This window comes from Bactrocera latifrons, unplaced genomic scaffold (genome assembly GCF_001853355.1).
Source record: "Bactrocera latifrons isolate USDA-ARS-PBARC rearing strain unplaced genomic scaffold, ASM185335v1 scaffold_139, whole genome shotgun sequence".
Classification (NCBI taxonomy): Eukaryota; Metazoa; Arthropoda; class Insecta; order Diptera; family Tephritidae; genus Bactrocera; species Bactrocera latifrons.
In genome coordinates this window covers 680809-699442 of record NW_017534841.1, presented here as the reverse complement: position 1 = coordinate 699442, position 18634 = coordinate 680809, and the positions used below count along the sequence as shown (strand labels likewise).

Sequence of the window (18634 nt, the reverse complement as noted above, 5' to 3'; positions counted from 1 at the left end):
TCTTTGACACCATGTCTGATATCCCACATGATCTGTCAAATAAAAATGCAAGAAAATCCTAAAAAAAAAAAAAAAAAAAAAAGTTAAAAAAATATTTTTTTGTTGCAAAAACTGTATGTAAATGTTAAATTTGGATTTCAACAATGTTCAGCAAGTTAAATAAATATATGCATATTTATGTAAATGCGCTTATATACAAAGAAAATATTCATACATTTCAAGTATTTTCAATGTTTTGCTTATGCTTTTCTCTAAACTTTTACTTGAACATTCATTATTTTTATAATCCATATGTATTTTATATTGCTTTCGTGTGTACTTTTATATGTTTTTATACATTTTTATGTATGCATATATATTACATACATATACTTTAAAAACTGAAACGCGTAAAAAAAAAATACATATACTATACAATAGACGCTAGCTGTAATGCTGACAAGCTTATAATGCTATTAATGTAACATAGCATTCCCAAAAACACTGTTTTTTTGAAAACAGAAAGAATATAAGCTACAATATTCGCTTACAAGTTTGAGATCACTTTCGTAAGAGATGCTGTACTAAAAAGCGTCGCATATAGGGCGGAAATATTGTAGAAGAGAGCCTAAACAAAAGTTTATTGCGAAGGAAATGAAGAAAATTAAACTCTCTTCTAAGTTCAAGAAGTCAAATGTTATGAAAATGGTGTGTGGAACAGGTTTATTGAGTTAGCAGAGATCGTTTCTACGCAGATTAAATACAACAGCTTACAGGTGACTGTGATGTTAGAGGCTGTGTGACTAATTTTGAATTGCTAAAATCGAAAGTGTTAGCAAAAATTTCCTAACCCTTAAAATTTTTTGTGTTGTAGTTAAGGGCTCAAATTTGTTTAAATACTCATCAGTCGCAAATTTTTCCTTCACATTTGTTGAGTAGTGTTATCAATTGTAGAACTAACTCACTCACATCGAATATCCCGGTATATAGAGATATACAAGTATGTGGACTGAGAAAGGCATAGTAGATCGGTTTCGGTACATTTGTAGTTATCTGAAATCTCTTTTAGGAACCTTAAAAACCGAATATTATTGTATATTTGGTTGATTGTACCCTAACATGTAACTTTAAACGACAAAGTTGTGAATATGTTCTTAGAAAGCTAAAATGCTGACCATTATTTTTTTACACTATGGTAATACGCCGCCCAATTGAATGATTTCAAATAACTGAAGCAAGAGGCATCGCTCTGCTAACATGCTCACCGGATTAAGCTTCCTCTGATTTTTCTTTGCGAAACTGAAAATATGCTTCGTGAAGCGCGGCATGAGCTTATTAAAGTTAATAAACGTCACTCGTTGAAGGCAATCGAGGCAGCTTCCAACTGTGGCTTATAACTAGTATATCGAAATTGTTGGAAATTGTCAGTCCGGGTCAAATTTGATCAGATTGATTATTTAATAAATTCGTTGAGGTAGCTTCCAGCCGTGTCTATAACAAGTATATCGAAATTGAACAGATGGATAAAACTAAAAAAGTTTAAAATTCCCATAATCGAATAGTTCAGTACAAGCTCCTACTACATATGTATATTACAGCTTAATTGAACAGAAAATAATAAAAACATACATAACATATACACATTTTATTTATATAAATACTTGCACAAAAAATTGTAAAATAGTGAATTTTTTATGCTCGCGAATGTAAATTTGGATTGTTTGCGTTACTATTCCCTTAAAGATTATTTAACACGGCTTTAGTGAGCTAAGTTGTGTATGTGTATGTCATAGTTGTACAAATGTGCATGAGGCAGGAGATTTTTTATACAGATCTTTTTTCAAAATGTCGATCAAAAATTAATTAAGCACTTTTGATTGCTAATCTATGTAAATATGTATTATGCGTGTATATTGGTGAATGTATATACATAAATATGCATTTGCGCTAATATAACATACTATGTACACATGTTATGCATGTATGTGTATGAATTTCGAATCTGAGTATATAGGCATATATATATATATGTATGTATGTATGCAGGTAAAAAGCGATTTCTGGTAAATATTGTTCTATCCTGAAGTTATTGTATAAAAATGGAGTTACTTTTTTATTTGAATAATATATTTTTTGAATTTTTGCTTTCTTGTGAGCCGACCAAGGGAATTTTTTATACATGAGTCATATGTTTGTATGTAAGTAAAATAAGTTGAAATTTTAATGCATTAAATCTTCAATTGCTGCAAAGCACACGCTCGCTGCTGCGAATATTAGCTAATATAATATATATCTATATTTTGCATTTTGCCCTTTGCATTTTTATATATACAGCGTTGTGCCTCTTTGTAGGTGAATCTGCTTACTTTAATGTATGTATGTATGTATGTACGTTCTAAATAACTTTTACTCCACTTGAATGCTAGAGTTAGAGTTCATTGCTTTTCATTTCACATGCCGTTTCGAACATTACTCTTACATATGCCTGTATGTATGTATAAGTAAATGTTTGTATGTGTATACATATATATACTTGTATGTATGTGTGTATATGAATTTTAATTATAATATAAAATGTAATATAAGTTTTTCTTGGCTGTTTTTGTTTTGTATTTTATTTTGCATGCTTAATCGCTGGCTGCTAAGCGTTTTATTCACTATCACTGTCACTGTCGGAGGGAGCGGAAAGTAGGCGTTATTATTCGCTCTTTGGCTTTTTCAGTAATTGCTACGTGGCGCCAGCATCACCGCCAGCACCGTCATCTCGCTCATTTTGCTCATCAGAGTTGCCACGTTGTAGTAGCGAACGATTTTCGTCGCTTGAACCCCCTGCTTCGCCGTTGCTTACTGTCGCACCACCATCACCGGGATCGCTGCGTATATTCACATTGGATGTGAAAGTGGTCTCCGAGTCTACAGCGCGGATAAAGAATCGTAAAAATATTATTTTCAGTTTAGATCATAAAATTATTTCGATATGTACATATACTACTAAATACATATATATATATAAATGTCTGTGTATAATGCTTTTGTGAATAGTTTTATATAATAGTACAAGTAGGTATAAACGTGGATCAAAATATGTAAGTAGTAGATCATTATATAAAAAAAAATTTCCTCGTTCTCATTTTAAACTATCTATCTTATTACAAGCTTAAAACTCTGTCCTAAACTCTTAGGTGCTAAATAGGATCTTAACCGAATCTGGGCAACTCGTCACAGATACAAGGAAGGTTCGACGTCGAGAAGCGGTAATCACAACAGACATCCGAACAATTTTCTGCTCGACTTGCACTCCTGTTCTCTTTGAGCATTCATCAGCAACTCGGTATGTGAGACGGCATTTCAAGCTCTTTACATACAGGTGTAAACGAAACCATTGGGTTTCGGAAAACCAAATGAACAGCAGGTACGATGAGGGGTGTCGTATCGCAGTGGAGAGAAAACAGATTATCTACATCGCAACGTTACAATCGACCATAACACGTGCGGAATGGGAGAGATACTGAGTGTTGAAGAGGGAAACGCGAGAGGCCGAAATGCGTGAGTACGAAGAGCTTGGCAAGCTGGCCGACAGGTGTAATGCTCGGAAATTCTACGAAAAGATGCGACGACTACCAGAAGTTTTCAAGACTGGATCATACTATTGTAGAACCTAGAGACTGATGCTCAGAGCATACAGATATTATGGAGGGAGCACTTCTTCAGTTTGCTGAATGGTAGTGAAACTATAACACCAGGAGATGGTGAATCCGATTCTTCAATCAATGACGATGGAGGGAACGTTCCGTTGCCCGATCAATATGATCGGACGAAAGCATGCAATCGACAAAAATTGAGACTCCAGAATCTGCGCCAACTACCGTACCTGATTGGACTTTATCAGAGTGGCTTTATGGTTGAAAAATCAACAACGGACCAGATATTCAACCAAATCTTTGAAAAGACCCGTGAAAAGGGGATGAACACACACCACCTCTAGCGGTTGCCTTTATACCGCCATGTTTGAATTTACTAAAATCTTCCAATTCGGACTGAGTAGGCACTTGAGAAGTAAAGTCCTCTCGACGGCATTACGAATTTTCGAGAGAAATGTTCTGCGGAAGATTTATGGTTCTTTTCGCATTGACAACGGCGAATATTGTATTCGATGTAACGATGAGTCATACGAGGACGTTGACATAGTTCAGCGAATTAAGAGACAGCTGCTGCGTTGGCTGGGTCATTCGACATAGTACCCGCCGGGGCAGCAAAGAAAAAGGAAGATCTCTACTCCGTTGCAAAGATCAGGTGAAGAAGGACCTGACAGATATTGGTATATCGAATTGGTTCCGCTTTGTGACAAGAAGAAACCACCGGCGCGTTTTTGTAAACTCGGCTATAACCATGTAAGCGGTGTCTACTCCAATGAAGAAGAAGAGAAAGAATCTACGAAAAAGCACTCAGTGCAGGTCGTGAAGTCGTCAACAATTTGCTTATGTCGTCCATTCGCCTCTGTTAATAACGAGAACATCGAAAAAGTTAACGAAACAGTACTTGAGTACATACGTCGTGTATGCGTCATAGAGATTCCGGAGTATCTCAACATAATTTTTTGGAAACATAGTTGTGGACATTTCATTCATAAAACGCGTCATAACTGGTGAACAGACGTGGGTTTATGAATATTACTTCGATTTAGCAAATGGTGCCTAAGAGTTAGTTTAAACCGAACAAGCCTTATTTTAAATTTAAATTTTGAGGTTCATTTTTGTCTAACCAATTCGTTATTTATCTCAAGAATATATGTCATATTTGCATTATAATATCAAAAAAAAAATATGCTCTTCGTGCTTTTAAGCTTTAAGTGCCAATTGGTGCTTACGAATTTGAAACATATATTTTTAAGCCAAATTGTACGGAAGCTTTGTGTATTGAAGTGATTTGCAAAAAAACACAAAAAAAAAAAAAAACGGACAACTCTAATTTAAGCGTTGTACTAAAAGCGATAGAATTTTGGAATTTTTCATACCGAAGAACGACTTCAATTCGGAATGCGATTACGGCTATGGCTAACATGCGGTGTTGCCCCTTGTGCACAATGGAGACTCAACATGACGAATGTATATTGATGAGATTTATAAGGATTTATAATGCGGCTTCGAAAATGACTGGTTAATGGTAATACTCGTAAGTAAATACACATACATATGTGATTTTTTTCTTTGTAAAAGAACACAAATAACGGTACATTTTTCGCAGTAATTTTACCAGTATTCGTATTGGCAAACTACGGACGTTTATTTACCTAAACTGCTATCTCTATTAGTCGAATCGTAACGACTGTCGCCGGACATATGCGATGTGGCCGAAGCACGCGCCAGCATCGGTTTGACTTGACGTAGCGCCTGCTCCTCGGGATAACGTGGTGTTTGGAATTTGGTTGGACGCGACTGTAGATTCGCCGGTCCGGAGCGTTGCTGTATTAGCATGCGATGCCGTAATGGTGGTGGGGAAATAGACTTGGCTAAAATTGAGTGAGGTAATTTATTCGGTGAGTAATCGCTGCCAGATTCGCCCTGCAAGCAAAACTGAATTTCGATTAGTTGTACCGTAGACATGTTTATGCACTAAGTAATTTTAATAAATACCATGACAGTGCCGTTGTCGGAAACACCCGAACCCGACATATTGTCGGCGAGTAGACGCTCACTCTCCGGGTCGGCAAGTACGCGCGAGATATCCGACTTGTTTTTGAGTATCGATTTGGAGCGGCGATGTTGTTCGAGATTTGGTGAGGCATCGATAGAGTCTATCGAGGAGGAATGTTTACTTTCGAATTTCGCTGCAATGATAGTGTGGCAAAGTAATTAGGCAATATAGCGGAAGAAGATTTTAAGTGTTGAGTGCTTTGTCATACCTTTTTGTCCAACATTCTGTATACCGAACAGATGCTGATTGATCAGCTTGGTGGCAGTGGCTAAACTTTTACCGGGCATAAAAGAGGAACGTTTCTTTTTACTCCCGCTGCTGGCCGGACTACTTTCGTGGCTACCGCTCACACCGTCCTGTATGATTTTGACCTCTTCGAAACGTGCACGCGGCTTATTCGTTGCACCGGCTCCGCTTGGCATCGATGTGAAGCTTTGGAAACGCGTCTTACGATGTTTTGGCACTGGATTCTCATTGAGACTGACGCGACTACCGCGCTCTTGCACTTCGAAATTTTGATATATCTCATCCATGGGACTCAGACCGCCAGCGGCCAAATTACGCAGTGCCGTATCGCCAGAAGCGCTCTTCTTCACCTGCGAACGCGCCAGTCCCAACGCTGTCAAGCCGGTAGCACCGGTCGGTGGCAGTCCAACGATGTAGCCGGTTGTGCCGGTCGAGGTTGTCGTCTCCTTTTCCAATGGATTTATGTACAAATTATCCATGTCAATGTCCAGCGCGCACGCCTCGTCGGCCAAATCGGCAGTGAGATCACCTTGTGAATGAAATGGATGTGTTTGGCAGCTGGCATACGTGTCCGAACTATCGACGCTCGCCAAATCGGCATTGTTATTATTGTTTATATTGACATTGAAGTTGTTATTCAAATTGCTACCCAATGTCAGCGCAACATTACCGGTGGCCATTGATAGACCCGGACACGCACCCACCGATGTTGTATTGAAATTATTATTATAGTTGTAATTGAAATTATTGTTGCTACAGCTGGTGATGAAAGGTGGGTAACGGAATGGTGTGTCCAGTGGCAGCGCAATTGTTGTGGACGTAGTGGTGCCATATGATGACGAGGTGGACGATGATTGCGATGCAATTGGCGCAAGGCCAGTGGCAGTGTGGTGGGGCAGATGGCGTGGTGTACGCAGAACGCCGCCACCACCACCACCGCCAATCGAGAAAATGACTTCGGCATGCGCGTCGCCAGTCGTGGCAGCTAAYCCGCCGACCAGCTGTGGCTGTGACGTGGGCATCAATTGACCGGCCATGTGCGTAGGTGGGGCCAGCAAACCATATTGATTGGCGCGCAATTGTCGGTTCGCCTGATTGGCGGCCATACGCATCTCCAGGCAAACGGGTTTGTGGAAGTCCGACGTTGGAAGCGAAATTACACCCTCGGCATCGGTGAACTCCTTGAAGTCCTGCAATGGCAAATCAAATTGACAAAGAATGCAAGAGAAATGTTGAGTTAATTTGACACATTCGACACAATGACGCTACATGGGCTATGTATGTAAGTATGTATCGAAGCGTTGCTGGACAACAACGTCAACAACAACAACTTGTTGATGGTGGCATTAAGTAGTAGTGGTATGTGGCATGTGGCATGCGCTTGTGGGTGGCTGTTTTGTGTGTGTGCTGCATAATTATTGCAAATCTATTTACATATGCAGATTAGAAAACTCTTTCATGATGTTCAGATGCTGTGCGTGTGTTAGTGCGCCACTAGTGAGGTGCTGTTTGAATGTTAGTACTTGTGGAACGTAAACAGTGATGTGTGTGTCAGCGTTGCTCACTTTTGATTAAACAAAACGTTAATTTGCATTTACGCCAATATTTTTTGAATGAGTTGACAAAATTAACTGCTTAACAAAAAAAAAAAAAAAAAATAATAATAATAATGCTAAAAGATTGATCAAGGAAGAGCATTGACTAGCCACAAAAAATGAAATTATTAAGAATAGTATTATTATCCTTAGTTAGTATTAGTCCTTAGTTTTAAAGATATTGGTCAGAAGCTTTTCTGGCGTATTTTTCCCATTCTTAAATTGTCAGGAACTTTCTATCGACTTCAGTTTCAGATTTCCTGACTACTGACTATTTCACAGGTTGTTGTGCTAGACTGCTCCAGAGTGAAGCCAGAAGTGCCTATCTATGCCGATAGTAAGACGGCAGCAGTAGACTTGACTTGGCTAACCGTGCCTCCAAGGCAAGGCTTACGAAATGATAATATCATAGCAAGGAGTATCATCTCACCTTGTGTGTTCCACTACCGGATGTTTGAGCTTCGCGGAAGCTTAGCAGGCACTGGGCTACCATCTACGTATGGCTAAGAGCTATATATAGTAGTCACATTGCGATCCCCATTTTAAAAATGAAATATATTTGTGAATTGTATTATAGCTTTGTTATAGCTGAAATTAACTTTTCCTTGTTTTTATCTGATTATTTGAATCGCATGTGAACCGACGTAGTCGTGAAGTTAAAGAATAAACTAATTTGTAAATATGAACTCACAATATGTATATTTTTGTATCGGCAACATTGATAGATGACGCTGATATCAAAATATTTGTTGATCTTGTCTATTAGGCCCATTTAGTACATTTTAGGAATTGAGGATGCGGCACTTACAAAATTAGACCAAACAGACCACGTCCAACATGCACTGAAGAAAATATAGCAGCCGTAGCTGAGATTTTACAAAGAAGACTGTGGAGAGTCGATGCGGAGCAGTTCGCAGCAACTCGGACTGACGAGAGCGTGCAAGAACTAAAGCCGTTCGATAGAGAGATTTAGTCATCGGCCCATATTTTTTCCAAAACTTATGCCGATGAGAACGTAAACGTCATCTGGTTGATGAGCTCGCTCGCTCCGCAGCATCCATTAACATGATAGAACCTGAACCCTTCATCACGTTGGGCCTCATATCATAAAGGAGATGCTCCCAAGGAATAAGGAGTAGGCAGAGAGAGGTATTGCCAACAACTCCAAGGCATGTTTCATGCCAAGTTCCTAATGTTGCTTACAATCTCAACAGATTTAAATAAGTAATCAACCTCCCTAGATATAAACTTAACCTACTTGCTGAATTCTAAACTGCTTACTGTAAGCTTAAGATGCACTTATAAAATATAGGCCAATTGTGCAAAATGTCAGCTCTGCGACAGGGAGCCTGAAATTAAAATACACCTGCTCATTGCCTGAATATCGGTCTGCAGACGCAGGATAAAGGCCCTTGGAACTATGTTTCCAAATAAGAATCATGTTATCTCAGTAGCACATAGAAGTATATTAGAATTTTACTTTATTCCATACAAAGTGATTCATTGTGACTTAGGAAAGGGCACAATAGATCTTAGATCGCGTTGCAATCCTCATCTATTTATCACATCTTAACTTATGGCGATCGTTAATGCGCTATGATAATTGACTATTTGATGGCTGAAATTGAAGCTCGTGTCCTCAGCGATATTTGGTTTCAACATGCGCGACTTCCCACACATCGCTTCAATCAATGGATTTATTAAGAGAATACTTCAATGAACAGAGAATTTCACGTTTTGTGTCAGTAAATTGGCCACCAAGATCGTGTGATATCACACCGTCATACTTTGTTCTCTAGGAATATGTACAGTCTTAAGTCTATGCGGACAATCCCGCTTCGATTCAGACCTTGGCGAAAAACATCAGGCGTGTTATACGCCAGTTACCAGTCGAAATGCTCGAACAAGCCATCGAAAATTAGTCGCAACGGAAGGACTATCTGAGACGTAGCCGCGGCCAACATTTGAAAGAGATAGTCTTCAAAAAATAAATGCTAGAGAATGTTCTTTCGAATGAATATAATTATTTCCTATAAAATTAGAAGTTTCTGTGTTTTTCTTTTTTAAAGATGGAACCTAGAAATGGATCAGCCTTTATACTCATACTACTCAAATTATATTTTATGGCCCTAAAAAACAAAAAAAATAATAATAATTTTTATCTAAAAAATTTTTAAAAATGGCTAAGTATAAAAAAAAATAACAAAATATGAAGAAGTGCAAATAAAAGAAAAAAATCACTTATTCGTGTGTAGTACTTACCACTTTATAAATGGGTTTTGTATTTAATTGGATTGGTGTACGTTCAACAGTGGTCAATTTTGAGATGGCTTATGTATAAAATCATTTGATGTTTCTTTTTGTTTTTGTTTATGTGATAATTTCAAATTTTGTCCATCGCATCCAATTGGGTTTAGTAGAAGTTTTTATTAAAAAAAAAAACTATTATAACTGCCACTACAACTACAATTCAATACAAACAACTACTGCTGCAACGCTATAAATCTATAAATTGGAATTCAAACTGGTAATAGAAACATTCGAACTGAAAGTTTTCAATAAAGTGAAAAATCATATAACAACACCACAGACGTTTCCAACATTTGAAAAAAGTGAAAGAAAAACAAAAAATCAATTTGAAACAAAAAATCCATTTTATATTGTTTCAGTGCAGAGTTGCATGATAAACATATATTTATATTTTTTTCAAAAGTAAATTGACAAAAAATATATATAATTTATTTCGTGATTTCATGTATTGATTATATTTAATTTATATTAATTTACAATTCAATTAAAGTATTAAATTAAATTAAATAATTTGCCGTTACTTAAAAATTATATTTAAAAGCGTGTTGAGGTGTTTGTTATGTTAAACTTCTATGATAAGCGAGAGTACCGCATACCGTTATGATATTTGGAACACATCGTCGCTTTAATATTATTTTTATAATAAGCACGCATACATACATACATGTTATATCGGAATACAATTACATATATATATATATATATTGCAAAAAATATAGAAATTTTTAGAAAAATAATGCGATAGAAAAGTTTTTAATTATCGACTATGTAAAAGTATTGTAAAAAGTTAATAAAATATATCAAAAAATGAAATATATTATTGAGTCATTATGAGATTTGTTCCAATTAAAGTAATTTCAACTTTTATAAAATGATTACATGAACTATTCAGCAACCCTGGCCTAATTTAATATTATTAATATAATATTTCCTACTTTTCGAGCTATTACTATGTCCAGAGATGACTAGATATTTGATTTAGATATGGGGCTCTCTGAGGTTATGACTTTTATGAAACTATCCGTATTTGAGTTTATATTTTTGAGCAATTTCCAGCATTGCATATGGTCGAACGGTCAAACAAAAAATTTGTCTCAAATTTGGTATTTCTAACCAAATTTCGTGTGCGGAATCGTTTCGAATGTTGGAAAAGTCTTACGGTGATTCAGTTTTATGAAAAACACAGCCTACCAGTGGTACAAAGAATTCAAAGATGGTCGAGAGATCGTTGAAGACATGTCTTGTTCGGGACGATCTTCGACCATTTCAACTGATAAAAATATTAAAAATGTGAATGGTATGTGGCTTGAACAAGCAAGTGTTAAAGAGATAGCAAGAGATTTTGRGAATGCAACTCTTTCTTGCGCAGCTCGTCTATAAAACTGAATTTTTTTCAAAAGGACTTTTTTTCAAAAATTCGAAAAGGTCTCTTTGGACCTGCTTGATCATGCGAATTCCGATTCCACATTAATGGAGGGTATTATAACTGCCGACAAGTTTAAACATCGGAATGGACGGACAAACACGAGCCGAAACTAAAGCGACCCTTCTAAAGCCGCCCAAAATCAAGGTAATGCTCATTGTTTTTTTTTTCGAAGTTTATGGCAGGCGGTCATGAAAGAGTTCTATTTGGCCGTATTGAGGTATTTGAGTGAGAACATCCGTCGAAAGCGGCATTATGGAGGAACAAACCATGAATTTTACACGATGATAATGCACCATCGCATCGAGCCAATATTGTGACCGAATTTAAAGCCACAAATGCAATAAATACCATCGATCAAGTACCTTATTCAGCAGATTATATTCCATGAGAATTTCATGTTCCCCAAACTGAATTTGCCGCTCCGTGGAATCTGATTTTAGTCGATCCAAGATATAAAACAAAATCTCAAAATCTTCTCACAACGATTAACATAGTTTTGATTTTAACAGAACGGAATCTGTAAAATTACAGATTTGTTAACGTCATCTACCAGGGAATATAGTTGACCAACCGAGGAATGAATTCTATTTATGCCATGCGATTTCTATATCTCTTATACATTTTTTTAATTTTTATTTTATGTTCTCTGGCTGAAGGCCATCCCAAGAAAGGCTTTTATAATTTTTCTTTTAAAAAATTCTAATAAAATTTATTCAATATTTTTCATAACATAATCAAAACATAATAATACTTAAAAACTGTAAACGAAATCATAAAATGCACATATTTCAACCGATACTGTACTTGTATGCATGCATGCAATGGCTACATTTAACACTAAATAATATAAAAATTATGAATTAGTTAATTTCCATTTAGTTTAACTAAATTAACTTATTTTTAAAGCGTTTTGTTCCATTAACTGTACTTCACTCGTTGCTCGTTAGTAATTAGTTATAATTTTTGTCACACAAATTTTCACAATTTTCATTAAAACAAATTCTTAATGTTTCTATGTCTTTTAGGTTGCATTTATATCGTGTAGTACGCCCTCAAGTTTAAACATACAAACATTTTGCTTTTAAAGTGTTCGCTTATTTTCTTAAAATTTTAAATTTTTTTAATTTTTCATTGTCAAAATTCTTTTTCCCTTTCGCATTTGGGTAAAACATACACATACATAAAAAATGCGCTGCGGTTCTAAAGTATATATTTGTTTATGTATACATACATATGTACGCGTGTCTGTTGTGTGTTTCATAAAACCACACAAATTGAGTATGAGTTCAGTTTATTTGAAAAATTCTCAAGGCCAATTAACTGTACTTAATTGCTTCTCTTAGTCTGGTTGCTTCTAAGTAAATATACTTGTATGTGTATGTAATTATTTTTTTCTAATTATTGACTGTATGTGTTTATTATTATTTATTGTTCTTGTGAAATTTTAAACGCTATTCGCACGTAACGGTATACATTCGCCTTGACATCGTGGATAGCCCTTTAAATGAAAAAAAATAATAAATTAAAATTGAAATAATTATTGAAATAATGTAGAAAATCAAACCGATTATTTATATTACGAATAGAACAAACAACAAGTTATTTTTTAAAAATAATTTCCAAGCAAATCAAAATTAAAAACACAAAACAAAAATTTTTTATATAGAGATGGGCACATATTGCATATTAGAGTAGACACATGAATGAGAAAATGGCTTCGAAACGAGAAAAGCAACTGTATATAGAAGTTGCAATAGAAGCGTGTATGAAAMAAAAAAAAAAAAAAAAAAAAAAAAAAAAAAAAAAAAAAAAAATTCGGATGAAGATGGTATAACGTATATATATAGTTATAAACCTGGTATAAACTTATGTAGCGACTCTTTTAAGAAGGCACTCGACTCGGCAGTTTTCCATTAATATAATTTTTAAATAATAATGTAATTAATTCGAAATCGCGTAACATCAATAAGCCTATTTTTATGCAATCTTTTACCCGAGCCTAAGTGATATCAATTGGGTTTATAACTATAAAGCTATATTCGTGTACCAATATTCTGAACATGAGTTGGAAAGCAACTGTCCACGTGTGTCTTTTTTGTATGTGTCATTTATTTGAAATGTAATCTTTTAAAATAATATAATATTTCTGCGTTAACCGGGTTTACGCCTAGATCACGCTCTATATCAGCACATCTAAAATGCGAACGCTTTGTTTGGAAATTGTTGGATTACTCTCTTATTATTGGCGTTAGTATATCGCCAGAATTGTGCATCACAGCTCTATATCGGTCTGACTATTTGTTTATAGATAAGTAACTTATTTTTGATGGATTCGGTAAAATCAGTTTCAGTTTCGAAAGCAGTCCTTTGAGACAAACTTTACCGAAGGCTTTTGCAACATTCAGAAACAAGGTAGAATAGAATATTTTTCCTTTAAGGTTTTTCAATAATGTGTGTAATTCTGTGCATTTGATCAATCGTAGAATGGTTAGCTCGAAATCCAAACTGATGCGCTGGAATAATAATTGTTCGTTCTAGGATTTATGATTGAGACGTTTAATGAGAATTTTCTAAAAAAATTTCGATATTATCGGTAGAAGTGATATGGGCCTGTAAGAAGACATATCATATTCTGTTTTTCCTGTCTTTGGTGTCATTGCAACTTTAGCAATTTTCAAATAAGTTGACATGTATTTAAGATTTTTCATCTTCGCGTTAATAATTTTGGTAATTTTTGCTATACATATTGGAGGAAGTTGTTTTAGAACTTCGGCTGTAATCAGAACGTAGCCAAGGTATTTTTTGTTTTTCAGATTTTTGATTTTATTACTTAACTCACTGCTTGTCCATCTTGAGTTTGCTGCATTTTCTTGACAGGAAACAATACGATAACCTACGCGAGTTTCATATGGGGGGATTACTTTGAATAAATAATCCCAAAATACTTCCGGTTTCTTTAAATTACGTCTAGTCCAACTATCAGCACTTATTTCAATGGGAGATATACTTGAGTTTTTGGTGTTTCTAATCTTTTACAGCTTTTCCAAAGAGAGTGATCGAAATTTCTTCCATTGGTTAGGGATCGAAGATATTTTGAGAAAAACTTAGTATAAAAAGAGTTCTTCTTCATTACTTCTATCTGAAGAAAACCTCAGTTGAAAGTTATCGTATTTCGTTGGAATTTTATGGTGAATATGCAGTATCATCGTGCCAAAAGGGGTTTGTATGATTTAAAATTGTCCTTTTGGCTTGGAAGACAGACAATAGCGTCCTAATTGGGCAACAAAGTTTTGAGATGAGGAATTGAGATTAGAACTTTTATTCTAACTTACAATTGTTCCGGTGGATGCAGAACGCCTTCACTGGAATGGGGTTCATAACAGAACAGAACATTAAAAATTGGGTTATAGCTTCCATGGACAATACTAGTTATAGACCCAATAAATGAAACACATATCGTTTTCATAAGGTTTGTGTTGAAACCGTCATAACTATTAAACAAGTAGAATCCTCTAGAGGTATAACTGTAAAAGCAGCTGTCTAACATCTGTTTGACATTTACATCACTTCACTAGAATGGATGTTCGATGATAGCGGGGTAATATTGGTATATTTTATTATGTATGGTGTTACGGACCACTGGGAAACAAATACAAGCAAATACTTGTAGTCATCGCTGTTATGTGTAGATATTTTCGGACCGAGAGTTGGACCATTAGCGGAATACTACATGGATTGAAAAATTAAGGGCTTAATAATGAAATAACATTATTTTGAAAGAAATATAGCTCTATACTTCGCCTGGTCTACATCTTGTGTAATGTATTGGATTTTTCTAAATTATGCATTTTCGAGATCTTCAAAAAATAAGCTTGTTTTCATCTTGACTTTCTTGAATGAGTGAAATATTCTCCCAGTAAATAAGCTTTTGACGTTTTTTTGAAGGACAACGTAAATAGTCGCTAGGGGCCGACTTTGGCGAATACCCTGTGTAGTTGGAACAGAAATTTTCAGCATAAGCTTGGTACTCTAAGAAAAGGTTAGCAATTTTCTGTTTGTGATCGATTCCATGGCCTCAGTAGCATATAGTAGCAGAAGAATATATAGAATATATACCTGTTTTAGATTACATTTTAGGCTGCAGCCAACATATATAGCATCCATAAAACCGTTTATCTTTATATGTTTTTTTTCTATTTTTGCACAATATAGATGCTAAGAAAAAGCGCTTCGTATAACCTTAAACATTGAAAAATTTCTTTTAACCCTCTACTGAATTATGGCTTTAATTCAAAAAATCCTGTGAGCAAAATAATCAAAACTTTCTAGCTTACTAACAAATATTTAGATACTCTTGAAAATACGACATACAATAGAAATTAAAAAATTAATAAAAACTTGACAAATCTACAATTTCGAAAAACGTGTTTATTCCAAAGCGAGAATTATTGCATTTTACCATAACTTCGCCTAAATGTAGTAGAGATTGACCTCGCCTGTTTCAATCATACGCTTGAGCGCGTAAAAATTCTTTGGCGAAGGCGGTGGCCTCGCTAACCTTTGCATCGTGTATCCTCGGCCGTGAAATACACAAACGCGGTTCTGCAAGTTTACAATCAAATTTATTTTTAAAACAATTTCAAACAGTTTGTTTTTTTTTTTTATAAAATAGCTATGTACATACATACATGTATGTGATTTGCATACAATACTTTTAATGACATAACGAAATATTAACTACATTTCAAAATTTTACCAATGAGTTACTACGACTTTCTGTACGTTACTTTGCTGACTTGCGAGCCGGTACTTATTCAATGCAAAATTCATGTGTACGATCCTTAAGTGTATCGCTCAATACAAATGTACGCAGATTTTGGGGTAAGCTTGTATCGATAGTCTGCAAATCATATAGGCATATTCAGAAATATTCAAGAATTAATAAACGATGAATAATTGAGGCGGTATTACATCGAACACTGTACAGCGAATTACTTGATGGCGGTATTTATAAGTGGCATGTTTGTATGTTTTGCTATTTATATGATATTTATATATTTACAGTAGTCATTGTAAAAAGAAGTAATTCTACGAAGATTGTTTACCAGACTACGAATTTATCATAGTTTTGCTAGTTTACTGTTATGATATGTAGCATGTAGAGTTCCGAATTCCAAGCAATGCATAAATACCACTTTTGGAAGTTGAAAGTGATTTATTCGGTTGACTTTTCTCTTATCCTTCACAAAAAGCGTTATAAGGAGCGAAATCATGGTGCGAGAGACTTGCTTTTGATTTAACATATTCCATTTCAATTTATAAATGAATTAGTGATATATGAACATTCAGATATTAATGCACAGCTCTTGTTTAAATTCTTAAATGTAAATCTAATATTTTAAAATTAAATACCAAATGACTGATTTTTGCGGAATTTTTTATTGCAAAATCAGGTAGTTAAATTATTTTCTTCTTTTTAGAGTAAGGTTATGATATAAATGACCCAGTGTGATTTAGTTAGGAAATATATCTCCTTGTGTATAACTTTAGACCGGTGGCATATTGTTATAATTTTATAGATATTCGAATTACGGTGCTCGATTTAATAATCAACCGATCTGTGACAACAATTTGAATAAAATATTTCAGATTTTGGATTTTTATTAATTGCTCAACGCAACAAAATCGAGTTAAGCTCCTCGATTGCAACTAGAACTACACATTATGACAAAAAAGTACCCGGTTATTGTAAGTAAAGCGCAAAACATTAGCTATTTGTAAATATAATATTGACTTTGTCGACTACAAAGTAATCCCCAGCAGATGTTACATACTTATGCCAACGATTTTTTCAGTCCACGAAATACATTTCAGAGCACTTTTAGGGATTTCCTTCAGCTCTTTCAGGGAATTTTGTCTCTTCGATCGACTGAAAATGGGTTCCACGGAGCGACAATTTCTGCTTGAGGAAAAAGAAAAACTCACACGAAGCTAAATCTGGTGAATACGGTGATTGATCGATGGTATTCATTGCTTTTTTGGCTTTAAATTCGGTCACAATCGTGGCTCAATATGAAGGTGCATTATCTTCGTTTATAATCGATGACTTATTCTTTCACAATTCCGGCCATTTTCGACCAATGTTCTCAGGCAAACGCCTCAACAAGGACAAATAGAACTGGCTGCTTGTCTCTTTGGACCAAATTCGTGATGCACCAAACTACGAATATCGAAAAAAACTATAAGAATCAGCTTGATTTTTGAGCGGCTTTAGCGTATTTTTTGTTGGTTTCGACTCGTTTTTTCCTCCATTCGGATGATTGTTGACTTGCTTGTATGTTAAACTCATAAATCCATATCTCATCGACAGTTATAATGCTCTCCATAGATGTGGAATCATAATTCGCACGACCAAGCATTTCCAAAGAGAGACGGTACTATTTATGAGAAAAATTCAGATTTAAAAATATCCACCAAAATCATTTTAACGGACTCGCCGGAGATATTTAGCTCACTTTCGTCACAATTTTCAAGCACCATATCCTTCACTTTTTTAATATTTTCATCAGTTGAAGAGGTCGAAGGACGTCCATAACGAGGCATGTCTTCAACGATCTCTCGATCGTCTTTAAAGGCTTTGTATTATGCGTAGGCTTGTGAAAAAACTGAATTACCGTCTGAGTTTTCTTATATTAGCACCGATTCCGCACATGAAATTTGGTTACAATTGTAGGCAAATTCGTTATTCGAACAAACATACTGGTTGAGAGATCCCGCTCATGTTTGGCATTGTAATTGAGGATGGCAATACCAACTTAGCAAAATACATGTTTTTGAAATATCATTTACCCGAGAAATATAATTAAAATTTCCGAGTGCTTTTTTGTCACTTTTTATTTGATAATGAAATATACTTCAGGGCGTATGAGTAACCTCTCATGTCGCTACAACGAAGCAATTATAATATGTAGTGTGCTTATAACTCGAAATGAACTTTTTAAAAGCCGGATTATTACACACTATAACATTTTTTTGTTTTCTGGATTAAGTGCTTCAGAAACTTTCTAGTTGGGCTAACTTCTGGCAATTTTAAAAATTATGTACAGAATATATTTTCACATAACAAATTTTGCATAAAAAATAATTCATTTATAATAACTACTAATAATGCTCATAAACCATTGTTTTTGTGGCAACCTCAATACGTTTAGGATGTTTTTCAAAAAAAAAAAAAAAAAATGATATTGACAATCTTTAAGATTGTCTTATTAACCTTTATAGATGTGTATAAGAGACAGGAAGTAATAAATACTACCATTTTACGATATTTTATATATATATATATATATTTTTTTTTTTTTTTGGTTTTGTTGATTTTAATAGA

The 18634-nt window shown here is 35.0% G+C and overlaps 1 protein-coding gene across 2 annotated transcripts in view; it reads right to left on the bottom strand.

Annotated features, from left to right (window-relative positions):
• Positions 1-2536: 2536 nt before the first annotated feature.
• The window catches only part of LOC108965332 (potassium voltage-gated channel protein Shab), a 204972-nt gene continuing 188874 nt past the window's right edge, over positions 2537-18634 (bottom strand). Inside the window, exons 10-13 of one of the 2 annotated variants that reach the window (XM_018927670.1) lie at positions 5882-7109; positions 5613-5806; positions 5270-5540; positions 2537-2892 (exon numbers count right to left, since the gene is read on the bottom strand). In XM_018927670.1, the coding sequence (XP_018783215.1) occupies positions 2708-2892; positions 5270-5540; positions 5613-5806; positions 5882-7109 (1878 nt within the window). In that variant the 3' untranslated portion in view covers positions 2537-2707. Of the gene's footprint in view, positions 2893-5269; positions 5553-5612; positions 5807-5881; positions 7110-18634 lie in introns of both variants that reach the window. The other variant, XM_018927672.1, reaches the window with a different exon arrangement.